General features: G+C 54.3%; 1 protein-coding gene across 1 annotated transcript; it reads right to left on the bottom strand.

The window, feature by feature from the left end:
• Positions 1 to 796: 796 nt before the first annotated feature.
• On the bottom strand, positions 797 to 11,981 carry KLHL36 (kelch like family member 36; the record flags this gene model as incomplete). The annotated part of the gene is given in 5 exon segments (XM_084257344.1): positions 797 to 1,352; positions 3,482 to 3,639; positions 5,119 to 6,192; positions 11,851 to 11,960; positions 11,963 to 11,981. Coding segments are annotated over 5 exon segments (1,917 nt in total).
• Between the last annotated feature and the right edge of the window lie 4,136 nt (positions 11,982 to 16,117).

The raw sequence follows: 16,117 nt of genomic DNA, 5'->3' as shown, positions 1-16,117 counted from the left end.
AATGGCGACAAAACAAACAGTGGATGCAGGAAAATAAAAGCAAAAAAAGAGCAAACAATAGGGTCACATTTAAGAAGAGCTTCACACTCCACCCCTTCTCCCAGGCAGGATTTGGATTATCACCCAGGAAAAACAGGATCCCTCAGAAACAAGTTACCTGAACAGGAAACCCCAGTGGAAACACCTCTGTGGCAGGGAGTCCCACGTCACTTACTCACCCCCTTGGGGGTCTCTGTGTCCCCTTTAATGAAACAAATGAGCTTGACCTTGCCAATGCTTCCCAAACATGGCTGACACCTAGATTTTCCAGGTACTGGTGAAAAATACAGCTTCCAGGAACCCTGCTCCTCAGTAGCTTCAGATTGCGCAATACTGAGGCAGGATCCAGGAATCTGTATTTTTAAAATCTCAGTCGGGCTTTGGGGAGGGGGGTGGTGTGGACGAGAGGTTCTGCCATGTCCCATCAAAGTTTCACTATGAAAATTCTGCATCATCCCCGCTCTAGCTACCTCAGGGGGTTGGTTTGGGGAGGATGCATGGGGATTTGTCATGTGGGAAGGAGCCCTGCAGAGGTATGAGGGGAAGGTTCCTGCCTGGGTGCAGGTTTAATTATTCAAGCGAGATAATATATCAAGTTATATAGATTATTTAATCGGTTACTGTGATATCGTAGAAATACCAAGAATCATAAAAGTAGAAAAAGCTGCTCAGTCCGTCACGGCTGAGGATTCTACCAAGCTGCTGCTGGTCTACGGGGTGGTGGCGGGGAAGAGGGTGCGGCGGGACGCAGGCGGGGTCACTGGCCGCGGTCCTGGGGTCTCTTGCCCTTGCCCTTCTTCTTTTTGTCCTCAAGCCGTGGCTTCAGGGCGCAGACGCAGGCGGACACGCCGGCGATGGCCTTGGGCAGGTCGGTGCCTTTGCTCCACTTATCCTGCTCGCGGTCGTACACCTGCACCGTCTTGGAGAAGGCGGTGTTCTCCCAGCTGTAGCCGCCCAGGATGTAGATGCGGCCCTCCCACACAGCCACCCCTGACTCGCTGTTGGCGTGCAGCAGTGGCGCCACGCGGGTCCACTGGTTGCACTGCGGGCTGTAGGCCTCCACGCCCAGCACGTCGAAGCGCTCCATGGACTCGATGCTGTCGTCGCTGCCCCCGATGGAGTAGATGCGGTCGTCCAGGCTGCACATGCTGTGCCAGCCGCGGGCAGTGCTCATGGGCCGCCGCTCTTCCCACACGTCCGTCCGGTGGTCGTAGCACAGCAGGTTCTTGCGGTAGGGGCCGATCTGGTAGTCGTGGCCTCCAGAGATGTACACAAAGTCCTTGTAGATGGTGCCCGCGTGGCCATAGGTGAACCTGTGGAGATGGGCAGAGAGGAGCTCAGCGAGAGCCTGGCTGGGCCTTCCTTGCTGGCTGATAGCCTTCTAGGGCTGGGGAGGATTACCACCCAGGGGAAAATGGGATTCTGCAGAAACCAGTCACCAGACGAGGATTCCCAGGTGGGAACAGCTCTGTGGTCGGAGCCCTGCGTCCCGCCTGTCTTTTCCTCTACAACATGGGGATACCCTGTGGCCTGGGAGGGCCCCAGGAGTTGAGGCTATAATGCAGGGAGAGGGCGCCTGGCGGATGCTCTACCAACGACAGGGGTCACCAGGCTCAGACGCCCTCTGTGTCTCCCTGGCTGAGAAGCGAACCCAAGACTGGTTCTCTCTTTCTCAGATGGGCCGTAGCGCATCTGCTGGGCACACGTGGAACTGATCTTACTGCACATCAAGGGTGGCGCGAACAAAGTCAAGGCCAATTAAATGGCCTCAGTCGAGACCAGAAGGATGGAGAACAGCAGCGTGGCCCGCAGTTCGGGGCAAGGGGAGGATGCACAGGTGGAGCACAGGGATCCTGGGGCAGGGAACCGCTCTGTGATGCGTGGTGACCGCAAACACACGTCAGGTTCGTGCAAACCTATGGCAGAGTGAAGTTACCGCAAACCACGTAACTCAGGTAATAATTACGTCCCAATGCTGGTTCATCGGCTGGGACTAAGATATAAAATGGGGGACAATGGGTGTTGGGGGGTAGGGTGCACAGGAACCCGGCTTTATATGGGACCTTTGGACTTTGTGTTCAATTTTCTATAAACCTAATATTACTCCAAAAATATGAAGCCTATGTCCAGACCAAAGGCAAAAGTGCAAACAAAGGTGAATAAAACAAAGGAGGTCGATGTCCCAGGAGAGCAAAGCATTTGGGGGCTACACTGTTTGTGGTTTCATGTCTGGGCTCTTGGATTGGGCTCTGGGTTCACAGAGGCCCCATTATACAAATAAGTCAACAGATGAAAACAGATGAGTGAAGAGATGAAAGAATCATGAGACTCCTCCATCAGCGAGGCCAGCACCATGACTATGGCCATCCCAACACCACACACCTAAGGTGCATCTGGAAAGAAAAATCCATAGCATTGCTGGAGCATGTAAGGTATATAAATCACACCAGCAGTGGCGGCAGATGGCCATTATCGATCTGCAAGCTCCATCTGTAAAATGGGGTAAACTACCCAGACCCAGGGAGACCACAGCTCTGAGTCTGAGTCTGCCCAGGACGGGGCTTATCTTAGTCTAAGTATAAGCCCTCTGCCCTCTGCCACCCTGCTCAGGGTGATCAGTCACATGGGTGCTGGCCTTCAACCCACAGGTGCTGATGGCCATCACAGGTGACATCCCATAAGACCCTCGGCCCAGAGTTGGCACCTGGCCCCTAGGTGCTGCTGTCATGACTGTCCAGTGGCCTTATCAACAGGTGTCCAGATGGTACTCTCTTGGCTTCCCTGGCTTCCATATGAAGCTGGTAGCTACTAGGGGTAGAAGCAGAGGATTATGTCTAGATGCTTACCCATGTGCCCTTCTAAATAGGGTGTACGGGGATGAAAGTCCCTGGGAGGCCAGGACATGTCCCACCACAGGGCAGGTTTAGAAGGCAGGCAAGTGGTTCAGCTTGAGGGAACTAGTCAGCAAGTGGTGTGCACCTTCTCCTGAGCTCGTGATGCTAACAGAGGCAAATGCACAGCAGGATGCAGGGCAACTGAAAAGCATGAATACAGGAGCTCGAGCCCTGCCTGAGGGAGTGGGGTTCACACATAGCATCTCATCAACTCTTCCTCCGTACAGGAAGGGAAGGCCTTCCCCGCAGGGAATGAAGGCAGAGTGGGAGGAGACACTTGCTCTGGCCCTCAGCTCCAGGACAGCATTCTCCCCACATCTGCACAGCTGCGGCGCAGATGCAGAGACAGCCAGGTGGCCCCCCCCTTGCCACCTGCATGCACACTCAGTCCTTGCATGCTGGGAGGTGAGGCGACCTGGAGAGGGATGCCTGAGTCCCGCTAAGCTGACACTTGCCTGTGGAGCCCATGAATAGGAGACTATTCCTGGAGGGAGGGGGCACCCCAGAAAAGTCATGGTGGAAGAGTCTGCCACAAACCCCCCCATCACCTGGGCAAGCCAGCCACGTAGGACCAGGAATCGGTCTTGGGACTGTACGTCTCGACTGAGGAGAGGGCACCGTTCTCATTTCGGCCACCAACAGCCACCAGCATGTCTTCGATAGAGGCCAGGTAGAAATCCACGCGGCGCTGGTTCATGGAAGCCACCTGCGGAGGTGAGACACCTGTACCTTCCCTTCCCCGAGAGCGGGGCAGAGTCAACATCTGGCACTGGGTGCCCAAACACGTTCTACGGGCCACGTAGCCCAGGGAGGCCAGGCTGTGGCCAAGTAAGTTGGGGGGAGGGGGAGGCAGATGTGAGGAAAATAGGGGAAACTTCTCTAAGCTCCTGAGACATCACAAATCCCCACCAGGGGGAGGGATGATTTGGTCCACCTAACTTGTTTGGCTACAAGGTTGACCCCGTGGGTCTAGAGCTGTGCAGGACATTTTTCAAAATTGCTGGTTAAGTGGTTTCCTGAAACAAAAAACCCATCCATGCCCTCACCACACCCCCCAGCAGAGCAGGTATTTGCAAATTACCGCTGACCACCATCCACGTCAGCATGCAGAAGTACCATGGAGCAGGACACAAAAAAGCATAAGACCCTCTAAAAAAAGCTTTGTTTTCAAGAATCCAGATCAAATACACAAATGAACAGGACCCTGCAGGAGAAGGCTGTCCTTTTGGGCGGCCACCCTGGCCAGGACGGGCTCCCGAGTCAAGGGCTTCTGCCTGGCCAGGGCAGGCCTTACACTTTGGAGCGTGGCATCAGAGTCCCTTCTGACATTTTGAGCTCATATAAATACTGAGATGAGTAAACACACTGAGGTGTGAGGATAAAGACTGAGCTATGAGGGTCAGGATGGGTGTTCCTAGGAGAGAAGGGACACCTTCCCTGGCCCCCCTCCTGGCTCCCACCTCCTGGCTCTGAAGGTCAGTTTCTCCCACCCATTTCCTGGGGTGAAGCTGACATTTAGAGAAGACAAGGAACAGGTCTGAAACCCCCATTAGGATCTAGCTACGTTGGAATGTGAACTCAGACACAGCCCCCCTGGGGTCCACACTGCCAGAGGGCCAGAGCTTCCAGCATGCTGGAGCCTCCATGAGCTCCTCTAACCTATGCAGAGGAGGATCTGGGGGCGGGGAGGCTGGTGATGGGGGTGGTGGGGCATTGAACAGTGAGTCAAACCTTGAAACCAGTAACATCCAAAATGGTGGCCACTAGCTTCATTGACCATCTACGCTCAAATTTAAGTTCGTAAATGGCATAAAACAGAAAATTCAGTTCCTCAGTCCCCAAGCCACATGCCAGGGACCCCTGCTGCCATGGTGGGGGGGGTGGGCGGTGGTGGTGGTGGGCGGTTACTGTACTCAACATCATGGTCCAAAAAGTTCTATTGGCCAGTACTGCCCTGGCTGGTGATGGTCTCACAGAAGGCAGCTGGACGGCCCTTCCCACCCCCTCCCAGGGCGGGGGCATGGGGAGGGAGGGACCAGTATGTGTGATGACACAGCCTGGTCACACCTCGTTCAGGAGCAGGACACCGGCCAAGGCCCAAGAGAAGGGTAGGGGCGGTCAAGGCTAGTTCAGGGAGAGCAACAGAGTCCTTGAGAGAAAAGAAGTAATCTGGCTTTAATCTCACCTTGATCCACTGTTTACAGCGGGGGTCATACCTATAGAGAAGATTGGACGCTGCATCCCCTCCGTTGTCCCTCGAGAAGCTGCCGCCGGCGATGAAGATGAAGCCCCCCAGCACGGCAACACAGTGGTGGCTCCGCCGGGCTGGCAGGGGCGTCTCCTTGACCCACTGCTCACTCTGGGCGTCCAGGTAGCAGGTGTCATCGCTGAGCTCCAGACACCGCTCGGAGACCTCGCCGCCCACGAATAGCAGACGTTCCTGGTTGGTGCGCAGCGCCGTGCGCTTGGTCTGCATGACGGGCTGGGCCGCCAGGTTGTTGTGGTAGCGCACGGCCTCCTCGATGAAGCCCTCACAGTCCGCCTCCTTAGGCAGCAGCGAGCACACGGCCGGCTTGACGCGGTGCAGCAGGTCATTCTTGGGGATGAGCGGGAAGTGGATGTTCTCCAGCACCCGGTAGGCGTGGGCCTCGCGCTCAGGCTGCTGTGTCAGCCACTGCAGGGCGGCCTGCAGCAGGTCGTGCTCGCACTCCCGCTGCACAGCGCTGCTGCTCAGGTAGACGCACAGCTTCTGCATGGAGATGTTCTGTAGGAAGTCCGGCGTGAAGGACAGTGTGCCGAAGCGGCTCAGGATGAAGCCGTCAATGAAGGCATCGAGCCTCTTGAGGCTGTAGATGGAGGCCAGCTCCTGCAGGTACAGGTAGTTGTCCTCGCTCACCTCCTGCTCCAGGTACTCGCAGCAGAAGTCCACTGCCGTCCAGATCTGCAGCAGGTGGGCTGTCTCCAGGACGTAGTCGATGTTGCCGCCGTCCAGCGCCAGCTCCCCACCATACAGGAAGTCCACTACGGCCTTGAGGCCGATGTAGGAGGCGCCAATCAGCTCCACCTCCTTCTGGAAAGCCTCGCGCATACCAATGGTGAACATGGAGTTGAAGTAGTCGCTGCACACGGCCAGCAGGTTGCGGTGGGCAGGCACGCGCTGCTCATCGGCCACCAGGACGATGTCGCAGAAGAGGCCACGGAGGCGCTGCTCATTGAGACGCTGCAGCACCGTGGTTGAGTGGTCGGCCCAGCGGTACACCTGCCGGGAGAGCACATGTCAGAGCCGGGGGCCAGGAAGCAGCCTATCTACTGATGATGTAACAGCCCTGGATTTGGTCGGGGGGCAGAGGGGGGAGTGCAGTGAAGCTAGTTACAGATATCAAAGAATAAGCTAAACCACTCATTTCTGAAAACACCAAAAAACAGACTTGCGAAAGGCAAGGACAGATAAAAAGCTGTCTGTACTGAGAGGTCCCTCGTAAATTAAAATTGACAGGTGGTCCTGATACTACGCCTTTGGAAAGGTATAATACAGACATGATTTTGAGATGCCTATGGACTAAAGTTCTGCAGAGAGCTGCCTGGGTCCCTCACTCTGAGAAGTGGCAACTGCCCTCCCTGCAGGCCCACAGATGCAAGGAACTCTCTGGACCAATCTTGCCCACCCTGTGGCGCGAGTCTCCTGATCCTTACCAAGGACCGTTACCTTTCCCCCTTTATGTTGTTACTCATTGAACTGCATGCTTACATTACTGTCATGTGGATTTCTCCTGATAAAACCATGCCACGTTCTATGCATCTGGCTTAAGTCCCAAGCGAAACCTCCCCACTTCACGGAAGTTAGAGCTCTAGATGTAACACCTGCCCCCACGGCCTGCAGGGTCCTGGAAGCAATGCCGTGCCTCACCACCAGCACTTACACTCAGGGGAAATGAACGAGAACAGCAAATAAATATCAGACTATGTCCTAGGAAATAAGGGTGCTTCTCTGTGCAAATACCTATGTTCACTTTCTTCCTTTCTGTTTCCTTCCTTCTTTATGAAAACAATTTGTAACAATGTTCTGTCTCTCTCTCTTCTTCCTTCCATCCTTATCAATATAACTCCTAAGAGGGTCCTTCCGCTCCTCCACTCCCCTTCCCTTCCCTCCCTTCCTTCTTGTGGGTCATGAACACATACATTTGAACAATGCCCTATCAGGACAGAAATGCTGGCGGAGGTGCTGTCTCTAAAATCAGAGAGCCTCTGGGTGTGAACACCGGTTCTGCCACTTACGAATAATCTTGTGTAATCTTGGGTGAGTCATGAGAAGCCTGAGCCTTCATTTCCTCCTCTCCCCCATGAGGATGAGGGCATTTATCTCTCACGTTCAGGGAGTTAATGAAATAGACACGGCCAAGAGCTCTGAAGTGCCAGTGCACAGCCATGCCACGAGCCTTTTCTTTCCACTGGCCGGCCCAGGGGTGTGGCGGGTCCCAGACACTTAGTGATGTCCTGGACGAAGGTGCTCTGGGGTCGTCGTTCAAAAACCAGTATCAGCAGTCATTGGTGGGGTGAAAAGAAACATGCCGTATGTAGATGCAGGCATGTGGCCTCTGCTTGGGGGCTTACACACACCCCACACTGTGCTCTGTACTTGGCCTGCATGCTCTCGCTTGAGTCATGAAAACCCTCTGAGGACACATCTGTTATAACCTCCCCCCTTTCCAGGTGAGGAAAAACTGAGGCTCAAAGGGACGAAGAACTCTGCCTCAAGTCCCATGGTGCCTGTGTGGCATGGCTGCGATCTGAACCAGGTCTGAATGCAAAGGCCAGACCTTCAGTCACCGAGCAACCGTGGAATTAACAAATCAATTGATATCAATAATAAATATGACGACATTCAATAAATTCAGGCTGGTAGGCATTAGAGCGCCGCGGGCCTGCCAGGTGTTGTTGAGGATCCAAGATGTATCAGACCCAGACAACAGTTTGTAAATCCTTGGAGGGCTGAATAATTATGCTCTGGGCTTTCAGGAGACTGTCCATTGCTTTATTTATTTTCCATAAAAATGACAAGAAAATTCAATATAGGGAAAAACAGACCATTCAAAAATATCAACCAGGTAGCCAGTCTATTCAAGGGTGACCGCCGGGAAGGACTGGCTGCGCAGGACGCCTGAAAAGGGGGAGACAGAGGTGGAAGGACAGATGGACAGAGGGCTCACAAGGACCGGGCAGCTATAACTGGCTTATGCTTGCCTGAATTCTTACAGGTTATTCCTCAGTGTGTCCCACATCAGCAGTCCTGTTTCCCCCTTCCCTCCACTGCCTTTTACTGAGGCACTTTTAACTTGTAATTGGCATTTGGCCATTTGTAAGTGGAATGCCTATTTGCCTGTGGTCCTTCCATACTTGGCCAATGTCAAGTGGTCCTTCTGTATTCCAGGAGTGGGCAGGTCCTTGCTGTCTGAGGACACCAGCCAGGGGTTCCTGCCCTCACCTTACGGGGTGTTCTCAGAGGTCCAACACAGGGATTCTCGTTTATTCCGGTGACTCACACAGAGCAGGCTGGCATAGTTTGAGCTTATAATTAAGCACAGTGGGGTCTGGGCTCCAGTGCACATAGGCTTGGGGCTGCTCTTGGTGTGGACTGAAGGAAGGAAAGAAAAGAGCATTTGGGTTTTGTGCTGAGGGGAGCAGAGAGGGCACCAGGGGGCCAGTGGTTCCTAAGCTGGTGGGGATGCTGAAACTACCACACACCAGTGGGGTACACATGATTCCAAGCTGGGGGGTAAAAAGGGGAAGAGCCCTAAGGGGTAGGGTGGGGCAAGTCCCAGATGACAGCTGTGGGGACCACCTGCTCGAGGGAGCAGGAAAGAACACTGTTAAGGCTGGGTCTCCAGGTCCAGAAGGCATCCTGGGCCCTGTCTGGTCCCCCCAACAGCACAGCTCTGATCAGTTTGGTGAAGCCTCAGAGATGGGAATGGTCAAAAACCAAACACAAGTTCCCAATTTTACGGGGATATGAGTGAGAACCACAGGCATGTGTGTGACTTAGAACTCAGACCTGAACACACTGAAAAGCTATTAACTGAACCCTGGCCCGCATTTCCCACACTGATACTTAATCAGAGGTTGCATGAAGGTGGGTGAGGAAACACAGGTATTCTGCAGCTACCAGTGGAGAGGATACCGCAGGGCTGGGGAATTTTATATGAAAAAAGAACTTCTCATCAAAACGGGCCAACACATCTTGCAGTTGATCAATGGCCAGACACTCAGAAGACACCACCACATGGAGGAGCAACTGGGAAAGCTCAGAGGCACAGAATGAGTGAAAGGCGCCAGGCCGTGGGAAGACCTACCCTCTGGTCCTTTTACATAAAGTGCACAGGCAGGCAAAGGGGCTGGGCAGAAAATTGGGAGAGTGGGGATGGGATTTGGTAATGTTCTTTTTTCTATTTGGGTGATGGTTCTGTGGGGGTCATGAATATCTCAAAACAAAAATCAACGATCTGCTGCTGACTTGGGCCCTTTTTAAAAATCAAAAGTTGGGGGTGGGGGCCTCCCTGGTGGGACAAGGGGCTAAGCACAGCATTATGAAGCAGTCCGCGGGCTCTGCAGCACAAGTTCGATCCCCGGCCAGCCAAGGAGCAACCCACATGGCACAGCAGACCTCTCCTGACTCGCCCACTGCTCCCCTCAGCAGTGTATTTCAGTCATTCTGCCTGTTCTGTTTCCCACTCTGTCTCTGGTGAATCCTCTTACCCCTCAAACCTCTGGCCTATACCCCAGCTCTTGTATGCATAAATAAATAAATCTTTAAAAAAATAAAAACAAAAAGTTGGGCCTTCCTGGTGGCACAGGGGTTAAAGACATGGCACTATCAAGCTACTGCCAGCCACAGCAGCATGAGTTCAATCCCAGGCCAGGGAACTGATCCACATAGCATGGCAGATCTCTCCTATCTTGCCCACTGCTCCCCTCAGCAGTGTATTTCATTAGATCCTCCTGTTCTGTTCCCCATGCTGTCTCTGATGAATCCTCTCACTACCCCCAGCACCTCTGGCCTACACCCCACTTCTTGTATGCATAAATAAATCTTAAAACAAAAAAAAGTTAAGGGTCTCCCTGGTGGCGCAGTCGGTTGAGCGCAGTGCTGTGAAGCTGCCGCAGCCTCTGCAGAGTGGGTTCGATCCCGGCAGGCAAGAATCCCACATGGCGCGGCAGACCTCTCTTGCCTCGCCCGCTGCTGCTTCCCTCAGCAGTGCTTTCAGTCTGTCTGCCTACTCTGCTCCCTGCTCTGTCTCTGGTAAATCCTCTCACCCTCCCATGCCTCTGGCCTGTACCCCAGCTCTTGCACAAATAAATAAATCTAAAAAAAAAAAAAAAAGTTGAAAAGTACCCCACACTGGGGGGTACAAAACCTTATTCCCAGAAGCTTCGATTCAGAAAGAAACAAACTCAGAACCCAGCTTTCAGGGACAAAGATTTCTAGGCTCTCAAACTTAGAAAGCTGCACTGTCCCCAAAGCCCAGCTCCCAGACAAAGCCCCTTTGAGACAGCTCGAGGCCTTTCTGGGTTTTCACAGCAGATAAAGTCAGGCTTGGCAGGAGTTCCGCAGTAAGCGCAAATGGAAACGGGAGACAGATCTCTCCTGAAAATGATACCCTGTCTTTCTTTCATGCACATCTGTGGGATTTCTTTCAATTCTCTTTTTCCCCTCCAATCTATAGGCTGCTCACGACTCCCTTAATCCAAAGCAGCATTTCTCAATCTTTTCAATTTTTTTTTTAAAGATTTATTTATTTATGCATACAAGAGCAGGGGTTTAGGCTAGAGGTGTGGGGGGGTGAGAGGACACACCAGAGACAGAGTGGGGAACAGAACAGGCAGACCGACCAAAGCACACTGCTGAGGGGAGTAGTGGGTGAGCCAGGAGAGCCGCAGCGCCGTGTGGGCAACTGCTCCCTGGCTGGCCGGGGAATCAAACTTGCACTGGAGAGGCTGCAGACAGCTCCATAGGTTGCATCCCAACCCCTTCCACTACCAGGGAGGCCCATTTCTCAATCTTTTTTCAATTGCTCCCCACGGCCCCCGAAACCTTTCAAAATATTTTTTCCTACTATCGCCCATGAAATGTTAACACAGCAGAGAGTCTGCATATCTGCATGTAGGCTGTGTGGATAGCGATGCTTTAGACATACAGAGTAAAATTCTCTGCAGCCCCAAGAACCAACTTTACTTCCTTGGGGGCAACGTCTGTCCTACTGAGAATGCATAATCTATAACAATCACAAAGTTCAATCTCCAAAAAGGGACACTTCGAAAGAAAAGCAAGTTACTGATATTCATAATGAGGACAGTGATCTGCAAATTGGCTCCAGATCCTTATAGACAACAGCTTGGGGACAATTCCCCAAGCGTTTACTGAATATATAGATCCCCAGGTTTTAAATTTGTGGGGGGGAGGGACACATGCAATTCTAATTAGACACTTTACTGGAACACTTTCCCCAGTGACTCTGCTGCCCCACCCTCAATGGGTGGTAAGGGTCCCACAAACTTAGACATTAACAAGAGAGAGCTCTGGACCCTTAACATCCAGCAACACCATGGGGACATCCCACCAGAATGTTGGACACTGGCTACCCATTGGGTACCTCTCGGGGATTTCTGGGCCTTTAGGTGGAGACAGAAAGCCCAAGCTTCTGACCTGTCCCATCCACCCCTGAGGGCTGAGGTACAGAATAAAGGAGTCTGGTTGTATCTCCTACATCCTGACACTCCAACTTGCTCTGATTTTGCCACGTCTTCCCTTCACAACAGTGAGAACAAGAAACCAATCTGCACATTAATATGGAGCTCATCAGGAAAAGAAAAAAAAGAAAAATCCCAGGCAATTTGCACAGGTGGTGAGCCGTCATTCACAGACCTTTGAAGATTCGCTGATCTTGTAGGGCCGAGACACCCGCGTCTGCCGGCTTCCCTCCATCGTCAAAGAGACTGCTGCCCTAAGACAAGAACAGGATTTCTGAGTGTGAGTAGCAACGCTCGGTCATTCATTCGCTGCAGGCCCTGCTGGAGATACCAGTGACAACAAGAGCAGAAACAGTCCCACGGAGGCAAGAGGGACAGAAGAGGACACTACAAAGGGCTCTTTCACGCTGAGTTGAAAAAAATCAGGTTGTCGGAAAGAGAAGCTTTAACAAGTGTTCCTTTATCACCTAAATGCTGACATCATCGCATCTCTTTGCTCATTTCTTACAAATACCTACGTTGGCATGCTTGACATCATCTAGGTCTTTTGGCTGGATCAAGGTTATAATGAAGTTCAGTATCATTTCAGAGCTAGCTACAAACTGCAGTGAAGCTGAGTTAGTATTACATGTTTCATCTCATTAAGCTCCCACCACTACCTGGCCAGGCTGATGTCACTTATCCCATTTTACAGATGGGGACACTGAGGTCAAGGCACTGGGCTAGCATAGGGTAGAGTCAAACCTGGCCCTTGAGTGATCCTCTGCTGAATGTTCCCTAGTCTTTGAGAAAGTCGTGCTCTGAAAACACCAAAATGAACTTGAGCATGTGGTGCAGTGATGGCTGAAGATACACTGTTTGAGATACCTGCAATGGCCTCACTGCCTTCCTGTGTCCTCACTTCACCCCCACAACACCCTCCATGGGGTCAGCACTATGTCTATCTTCAATCTGTGTATCAGGAGGCAGGTAAAAGTGAGATGAAGTCACTTGCCCAGTATTACACAGTCAGAAAGAAGCAGAGTAGAGGTTCCAGACAAGGGAGGCCTTCATGCTCTTCCCTGGCCTTATCACCTGGACATTAAAAAAAGTCTCCAGGCAGGAAATCTCTGGTGGGGCCATGTCCTCACCTGGAACATCCAGTATAAACTTGGACAATTTGTTCACCTTTCTAGACCTCGGGATCACAGCAATGGAATGGGCCGGTGTTAGTATTTCTTCCAGATTCAAAATGGCTAGCACCTCATTAATAGCAAAGAGCCAGGCCCTAGGGGACCTGGGTATGGGGCACACAGAGGAAGGACTAAGCCAGCAACAGGGCAAAAGTCACATACTAGAAGTGAGAGTTTTAAGGAGGAATTTTTCCCCTGCTGAGTTGAGAAGAGTCAACTTGTTACCTACTGAACAAATGGTCTTTGCAAATAGAAAAACTATGTGATAAAAAGTCAGCACTGACTTATCTTGAAATAGTGAGGACCACGCATAAGGGTCTCCAGTGTTCTCACCAGAAGAATAAGGTCCGGCACAGTCCACTCTGTCCAGCTCCGGGAAAAAAGGGGGATTAGATTCCTCTTGACAACCCAGTAACTTTGTGACAATGACCAGCTGGATGCACCCCCCCCCCCTTCCTGACTGTTCCAGCCCACTGGGAGGCTGGGGGAGAAAAGGAAACCAGCTTTCTGGCATACCCCTGACACTCTCTCCCCTTCACCCTGAGACAGCGACTCCATCCTTTCTGACACCCAGACTCAGGTGGAGGGGCTCACCCAAGGTCACACACCAGAAAACAGTAGGTGCCTGTGTCTCCACCATCCCAGGCAGCCAGCCAGGGCTCAGCTTCTTTTCTAGGCCAATATTGCTAGAGAGCGTTTCCCTTACGGAGGCTCCCTTTTGTCTCCAGGCAAGTGGGTTGGGGCCGATTTCTAAGGAGGGGTGGGTGTCGCTGCCTCCAGTGCTTTCTGGAGGCTGCTGAGGGGGGCTCAAGGCCATTGCCAGGGCCAGCGACGACCCCCAGCGGCGTAAAAGGTCTTTGGAGACACGCCGGGCCCGAGGCCACGTCCGGCCGGCTGCAGGGTCCCGCGGGAGCCGCCTCTCCCAGCGCCCGCCCGGGTTTCCACTCGCAACCGGCGGATCTCAGGGCTGGGGGGCGCAGCGTCCTCGCGGGGGGCCCCGAGACCGCCGGCACTCACCCGTCCCGGGTCTCGCCCGGAGGGTCTCCGCGGACACCGCTGTCGCTCGCTCGAACCCAGGACACCCCGGCGGAACTGCGGCGCAACGGCCGCCTGCGCGGGCTCGAGCCGGCGGTGGGCGGCGGGGGACGTGGAGCGGGAACGCGTCCGGGGCGGCGGGCCGCGGCGACACTCACCTGGGCCGCGCAGGGCGGGCCGCACCTGGCTCACCCGCGGAGGCGACGGCGGCCCCCCCGCCCCCCCGGCGCCCCGCGGCGCCCCCCTCACCCGCCCCCGTACCCCCCGCGCCCGGGCGGCGTGGGGGCGGGGACCCTCCGCGGCAGGCCCGCCCCCCGGCCCGGGACCCCTCGACGGCGCGCGCGGCGGGGCCGTGCGGCGGGGCGCGCGGAGACCTACCCGGAGGGCGCGCTACGGCCGCGGCGCGGGGGCCCGGGGCGGCGGGGCCGGGCGGGCGCGATGGCGGGACCCGGGCGCCGGAGTCCCGGGGCCGCCCGGGTGCGCCGCCATGGCTCCGCCAGGAAGTGCGAGGCCGAGGGCGGAGGCGGCGCGCGCGGCCAATGGCGGCGGCCGCGAGGGGGTGGGCCCAGCGGCGCCGAGGCGGGGCCTGCGCGGGGCGGGGGCGGAGCGCCCCCCTCCGCCCGCACCCCGGGTGCCGGACCTGCCCGCCGGGCCGCGCCCCCCGCGCCGCGCGCTAAGCCGGCTGGGGGTCACCTGCCCGCCCGGGACTGGCCGGTGCTGGCCGGCGGGGGACAAATAGGTGCGCCGGGCGCGTCTGGTCTCCCTCCTGCCTGGGCTTCCTCAGGCTCTGTCTCCTCAGGTCTCTGGATCCCTGGGTTTAAAGCCAGACCTTGCCTGTCTCCCCCCTGCTCCCCTCAGCAGTGCATTTCAGTCCATCTCCCTGTTCTGCTCCCCGCTCTGGCTCTGATGACTCCGCTCACATCCCCGCATCTCTGGCCTACACCCCAGTTCTTGCATGCATAAAAAATAAACCGTTAGGGCCTCCCTGGTGGCGCAGCGGTTGAGCGCTGGGCTGCGAAGGTGCCCGCAGCCTCTGCAGCGCCGGTTCGATCCCCGGCTGCTCCCCCGCCACCGGAGGAGGGTCCCACATGGCGCGCAGACCTCTCCTGCCGTGCCCGCTTCTCTCCTCAGCAGAGTCTTCGGTCCTTCTACCTGTTCTGTTCCCCGCTCTGGCTCTGGTGAATTTTCTCACACCACATCCCCCCACGCTTCTGAATGTACTCAGTGCTTGTATAAATAAATATTTTTTTTAAAAAAATAAACCATTAGGGCCTCCCAGGTGGCGCAGCGGTTGAGCACTGGGTTGCGAAGCTGCCCGCAGCCTCTGCAGCGCTGGTTCGATCCCCTGCTGCTCCCCCGCCACTGGAGGAGGGTCCCACATGGCGCGCAGACCTCTCCTGCCACCCGCTGCTCCCCTCAGCAGTGTACTTCATCCGTCTGCCTGTTCTGCTCCCCGCTCTGGCTCTGGTGAATTCTCTCACCCTCCCGCACTTCTGACTGTACCCAGTGCTTGTATAAATAAATAAATAAATCTTAAAAAAAAAAAACCCGTTAAAGTCATATCCCTCTCTGTCTACCCTACTTCCAGCTTATCCTTAAGGTCAGCTCTTACCACTGGCGAATCATCCAACTCATTTTCTCAGTCTTGTAGTTTGTCTCCTTTCCCCCTTAGGAATCCTCCAGGTGCGGGTTTACCTCAGTTTTATTCCCCATGGGGTCCCTAGCAAGCACACAGTAGGTGCTCAGTAAATATTTGTGGAGTAAATGAATGTAACCATTACCCATCAGTCTCTCAATTGTAAAGCTTATCTTACAGCATGAGTGAACCTTGAAAACATGAGGCGGGGTGCCCGTGCAGTTGACCCTAAATGCAACAATAGAAATTGTCGTTCAAGAAATTGTCACACTAGCTCATGTTATTTCTTCAATGCCAGATTCAAAAACCAGCTATCACAGCAGAGTGCTGAGAAGCGTATCGTCTAGACACACAGAATGTCATGCACACCAGGAACAATTTGGGGAGGGGGCAGATAGGAGAGCCAGGCACTAGCTAACTGTAGGTCATGCATCAGCCCTGTGCTCACCATAACTTACCAGTCCATGCTATTGCTGACCCCACTTTACAGATGAGGACACTGAGGTTCTAGACAATTGAATACTCATCTGGTATCACACAGCCATAAAGTACAGGAACCAGGATGAGGAAACCAGGGCATGCAAGTTTAGTGCCCAGTT

This window comes from Talpa europaea (genome assembly GCF_964194135.1).
Source record: "Talpa europaea genome assembly, chromosome: 16".
Classification (NCBI taxonomy): Eukaryota; Metazoa; Chordata; class Mammalia; order Eulipotyphla; family Talpidae; genus Talpa; species Talpa europaea.
This window is presented reverse-complemented; position numbering and strand designations above follow the sequence as displayed.